Source organism: Littorina saxatilis, linkage group LG16, assembly GCF_037325665.1.
Source record: "Littorina saxatilis isolate snail1 linkage group LG16, US_GU_Lsax_2.0, whole genome shotgun sequence".
NCBI lineage: Eukaryota > Metazoa > Mollusca > Gastropoda > Littorinimorpha > Littorinidae > Littorina > Littorina saxatilis.
The window spans coordinates 31607223-31613204 of record NC_090260.1 but is presented as its reverse complement, the minus strand read 5'-3'; the positions used below and the strand labels follow the sequence as shown (position 1 = coordinate 31613204).

The 5982-nt window shown below is 40.4% G+C and overlaps 1 protein-coding gene across 1 annotated transcript in view; it reads right to left on the bottom strand.

The window, feature by feature from the left end:
- The window catches only part of LOC138949959 (uncharacterized), a 28576-nt gene that overhangs the window by 21721 nt on the left and 873 nt on the right, over positions 1–5982 (bottom strand). The window contains exons 3-6 of the mRNA XM_070321742.1: positions 4226–4385; positions 2097–2211; positions 1638–1782; positions 49–159 (exon numbers count right to left, since the gene is read on the bottom strand). Coding sequence (XP_070177843.1) covers positions 49–159; positions 1638–1782; positions 2097–2211; positions 4226–4385 — 531 coding nt within the window. The remainder of the gene's footprint in view (positions 1–48; positions 160–1637; positions 1783–2096; positions 2212–4225; positions 4386–5982) is intronic.

Sequence of the window (5982 nt, the reverse complement as noted above, 5' to 3'; positions counted from 1 at the left end):
CGTCTCAAAACGTTGGGGTCAGCTTGCATCATCATCATTTGATCTGACGTCACTGTGCGTAAATAGCGTGATGACGGAATGAAGAGTGTGACGTTGCGGTCCTCGGCCTCTACAGCAATCTTATATTCGGCTAAATCCGACATCAGCTCGTGGAACGGCCTGCAATCGAGAAAGTGACATAGATTGTGTTGATATAATCTAATATTGCTATTTCATATGTTACGGGGATTTCCATTGGTCAATTGGGCAAAACTGAGCTCAGTGCAAAAGTGATATCGACGACATTTCCGTCGATATCAGTTTTGATATCGACGACCTCGTTATTGCTTCCCCACTTCAAAAACAAAAACACCTGAATTTAAAAACAAACAAATATATATGAAAATGTAATGATCCCAGAATTTAGTTGAGCAAGTGACTAAAGACTTTTTGAAAGAAAAGACATTTTTAAATACTGAAAAGTACAAGAAAAGAGTGAACAAAAAGAAATAATAATCAGAGGGAGGGATATGGAACAGCCAAAACTGAGACAAATACTTTTGTAATTTCTTTACAAAATACAAAATGTCCAGAGAATTAGCAATATATCTAACATTGACTGACTGTGTGACGATATCTTCTGCTATTGGTCTGTTTCGACAGTGGTATCAAAATCTCGACCTCCGGTCTCGATTTTGATATCACTGTCTCAACAGGCCATAGCAGAAGATATCATCACACAGTCCGTCAATATTGGGTAATAACATGTGCGATGCAGGACACGTGGTACAACTATTGATGGATCTTATTTGCCTCTGTATAACACCTACAGACCCCTCCCCCCCCCCCCCTCCGTCCCCCTTTAAACTCTAACTCTCGTATAAAAACAGACACAGAAACAAACAGACAGAAACAGGCTCAACAAGAAATTCCTACGAGGTAGGAAAAACACCCCCGTTGGTCAAAGGGAAATAACCATTCTCACTGCACCCATTCTCACTGCCACCAACTGAGAAGGTTATTTCCCTTTGACCATTAATATGTCCCTCTATAAGTCCTTGTAGAATCTTAATCCACCAATAACTCCCTAACCGTGTGTTTGACTGGTCCCAATTTTTGTAAGGACCGTCTCAGGAATGTATAGAACCTGTTCACCAAGTTTGGTGACGATCGGTCCGTTCATTCTTGAGATCTATATGCGAACACAAACACACAAACACACAAACAAACAAACAAACAAACAAACACATCGACCGAATCCTATACACACCCCTATACCGGGGGTGTAACAAACACACACGACACACGGAGACAGAGAGAGGCAGACACGCGCATGGGCACGGACAGACACACACAATCAAACACGCAAAGACACAGACATAGAGGCGGACAGATACACAACACAGACAGACTGACTGACACACAAACCAAGACTGGCAGACTGACAGACAGACACTGCCACACAAACATCTCCGCACACACATTCTCTCTCTCTCTCTCTCTCTCTCTCTCTCTCTCTCTCTCTCTCTCTCTCCTCTCTCTCTCTCTCTCTCTCTCTCTCTCTCTCTCTCTCTCTCTCTCTCTCTCTCTCTCTCTCTCTCTCTCTCTCAAACGGAAAGAATCGAAACTCATTCTTCCACAAAATAATTAAATCTTACTTCAGTTCGTCCATCGTGCTCAGCAAATGGGCCACATTATGGTAAGGTATGAACAGCAGTCGGTTAATGATATGCACGTGACCGTTGACTGCGGGAATGTCGGAGGTCACCACTTCCGCCCACAAATTGTTGTTGATGACGTAACCTGCAAATGAGAAAAATAGTACGCTAAAAACAAAAACCAGACCAACTTTTATTTGACAGTGCAGTTGAGGAAACCTAGTTTTCTGGAAATGTTTGACAATTAGAACTTTATTGTCATGCATATACTAACAAATAAAAACAGACAGATTATAACAATCAAAATGAGATTCTTTCCATCTGTAAAAAAACAAAACAAAAACAACAACAACAACAAAACGGTCAGTAATTGTCTATTATCCACAGAAACAAATGATTGCGAACTAGTCTAGATGTAAAAAAAAAAAAAAAAAAAAAAAAAAAAAAAGTCCAACTGACGTTTTCCATTTTTGGTCAAGACGTAGATGAAGTTGTGTATGGCGGTCAGTTTCTCCCCTTCTGGAATTTCCGCCATGTAGCGTAGCTCGTTGGGTACCACGTGTGCACGGAGTATCTATAAATAGGAAGAGAACAACGATGAACATAGTCGGCCAAAGGACGGGCAGACAGACCTGCAGACAGACCTGCAGACAGACAGACAGACAGACAGACAGTCAGACAGACAGACAGTCAGACAGACAGTCAGACTGGCCCATGTGCCATTAATAGCGTAGTTCGTTGGGTACCACCTGAGCGCTTACTATATGTGGAATATGGGGCGGGGATATAGCTCAGTTGGTAGCGCGCTGGATTTGTATTCAGTTGGCCGCTGTCAGCGTGAGTTCGATCCCAGGTTCGGCGGAAATTTATTTCACAAAGTCAACTTTGAAAGTTGCAGACTCTCTTCGGTGTCCGAACCTCCCCCCGTAGACACTACATTGGGTGTGCACGTTAAAGATCCCACGATTGACAAAAGGGTCTTTCCTGGCAAAATTGCTTAGGCACAGTTAATAATTGTCTACCTATACCCGTGTCACTTGGAATAATAGGCCGTGAAAGGTAAATATGCGCCGAAATGGCTGCAATCTTCTGGCCGTATAAAATTTCATCTCACACGGCATCACTGCAGAGCGCCTAGAACTGTACCCACGGAATATGCGCGATATAAGACTCATTGATTGATTGATTGATTGAAAAGAAGGGAAAAACGATGAACCAAGTCAGATATAGGACGGTCAGACAGACAGACAGATAGACAGACAGAGCAATTTACCATGTAGCCTTGATTGTTGGATACCAATTTTAACGCGTAGTATTTTTGAATGAGAGGTAAAGAATGATCAACGCAGTCGGAGCACTCAGTCAAAGCACGAAAAGGGATAATTTTGACATTGACATTTGATTCATTCTGCAAACATTATTTTAGTTACAATGCACATGACTAAACAAGGCGGCCTTTTGAGTGGAAAGAGTTAACAGAAATGGACAGAAATACAATGACATGACAATAAAAGTGAATGGAATACGCAGACAATGACTGAAATAAACAGAAACAAATTGAAATAAAACCGAACATGAATTAAATACACAGAAATATAATGAAAACGCAGATGAAAATGCACTACATACACAGAAAACAACAAGTCGCGTAAGGAGAAAATACAACATTTAGTCAAGCTGTCGAACTCACAGAATGAAACTGAACGCAATGCAATTTTTCAGCAAGACCGTATACTCGTAGCATCGTAAGTCCACCGCTCGTGGCAAAGGCAGTGAAATTGACAAGAAGAGCGGGGTAGTTGTTGCGCTGAGAAGGATAGCACGCTTTGCTGTACCTCTCTTTGTTTTAACTTTCCGAGCGTGTTTTTAATCCAAACATATCATATGATCTATATGTTTTTGGAATCAGGAACGGACAAGGAATAAGATGAAAGTGTCTTTAAATTGATTTCGAAAATTTAATTTAATTTGATCATAAATTTTATATGTTTAATTTTCAGAGCTTGTTTTTAATCCAAATATAACATATTTATATGTTTTTGGAATCCAAAAATGATGAAGAATAAAATTTGGATCGTTTTATAAAAAATTTTTTTTTACAATTTTCAGATTTTTAATGACCAAAGTCATTAATTAATTTTTAAGCCACCAAGCTGAAATGCAATACCGAAGTCCGGCCTTTGTCGAAGATTGCTTGGTCAAAATTTCAATCAATTTAATTGAAAAATGAGGGTGTGACAGTACCGCCTTAACTTTTACGAAAAGCCGGATATGACGTCATCAAAGGTATTTATCGAAAAAAAGAAAAAAACGTCCGGGGATATCATTTCCAGGAACTCTCATGTCAAATTTCATAAAGATCGGTCCAGTAATTAATTTTGGTCTGAATCGCTCTACACACACACACGCACAGACAGACAGACACACACACACATACACCACGACCCTCGTCTCGATTCTCCCTCTATGTTAAAACATTTAGTCAAAACTTGACTAAATGTAAAAATGAAAAAGAATAAAGATACACAGAATTATAATCAAAAGAAAACGAAAATTGACGAAATGAATGGAAAGAAAGGGATGCTAACCACTCGTGTTCTATCAAGCTCCCGCCGAAGCGTGTCGATGGAAGACCAAGGGAGATGACTGAAGGCGTCGTTGTTCGCCACGAACACGGTGAAGTCCCTTGACGTGTCGCTGAAGTTGTACGCGTCATCTCGTAAACTTTCGAACAGCGTTGTCATGTACCTGTTGTTGAAGAGAGAACACATAACCACAAATGACATTGTTTTCATAATTATTTTTTTTAAAGGAAAACTGACTGAACATTTCCAAGTAAATCCCTTGATTCTTTCTGACACTCATCCATCAGACAAAATGTAGTAATGAACTTTGAAAAGTTCAAAAGGACAAGTGTTGGGCAGGGGCTCACATCCATGAGAGGTGGCATAGGACAAATGTCCTGGACGATGCAAAAGTGATAGGACATTTGTCCTGAACAAAAATATATCAATAGGAATTTGTTTGAGACAAAACGTAAATTAAAACGATAAAAAAACGCGAATAGGGGCAACTGTCAACCGACTTGGAGCATTTAGAGTTGCAACCCTTGGAAGCTCTTCTCTATAAAAAGCACATACAGCCTCCCCAAGTTTCGTCTGCTTGGAGGGACACATCGCTTCGCAAAACATCGATAAAATAGCAAATCAAACTACTGTAAATTGGAAAGTACTGACAATGTATGGATCAAATGACAATGACCACTTTGTGACAAAAACAATAGGACATGTCCTCTTGCATGAACAATGTATAGGACATTTGGAAAAAAATATCCGTGTATGTCCGATGTCCGACGTGGATGTGAGCCCCTGGTTGGGTTTGACAAAGAGGCGGTTATTAAGGGCTGTTCACATGGCAGATGTACAACCGACTTTCCACCAACTTTCTAGCGATTGTTGTCAGAACTAAGTTAGCTGAAAGTCGCTGCTTTTGTTAACACCACTAACGCTCAGAATAGTCTTAAGCCGCCAACGATTGTCAGCACATTCGGGCATGCCCATTCGCAGTCCTTGTTTTCTGGCTCGACCTTAATAACCCAATCGGGAAGCGCAATAAGAAAGCTTGCCAAAAGTAGCTTACAAATCGCCGAGGAGTCGATCAGCGTTCAACTGAGTTTTCAAGTCGCTGCTAAAACTAAATCGGAACTAAATCGCCGGGGCCATTCACATGGTACACTCTTCGCCGGTCTCAGCGACTCCTAGTTAACAGTTAGCGAAAAGACCACCATTTGAACGGCACTTTACTTTAAAAAGCGAGTATAACAATTTAAAGGCACAGAATCAGCAAAGAAGAAGTGTGTTAGTACCGTAATTGAAACCGGTTTAGTTTTTGACAAAACAAGACAAATTTGATTTTTATCGTTGACAAAATGTCTTGTGTTGTGAAAGGTGAAACTTTCCAATAACTGACTTTATTTTTTAAAAATTGTTTAAAAATTGTATCTTTTTTATTCTGGATTTTGGAATGTTAGCAGTACGTCTTTTTTTTTTTTTTTTTTTTTTTGGTAGGGGGGGGGGGGGGGGGATTTTTGTAAAGGCACAAGTTCTTCTCGCGTACACCATCACGTTAACCGCCACAGACCTGGCCAGACGTTCACATGGAAAAAGACCATCCCTCCACTTGGTCACATACCAACAAAAAAAAGAAGAAAACAACACATTCCCCCGAAAGCGGCGTATGGCTCCCTACTAAATGGTGGATTAAAAAACGTATTATACACGTGAAAACCCACTCGTGCAAAAACACACAAAGTACGTGGTAGTTTCAGCCCAGGAACGCAGAAGAA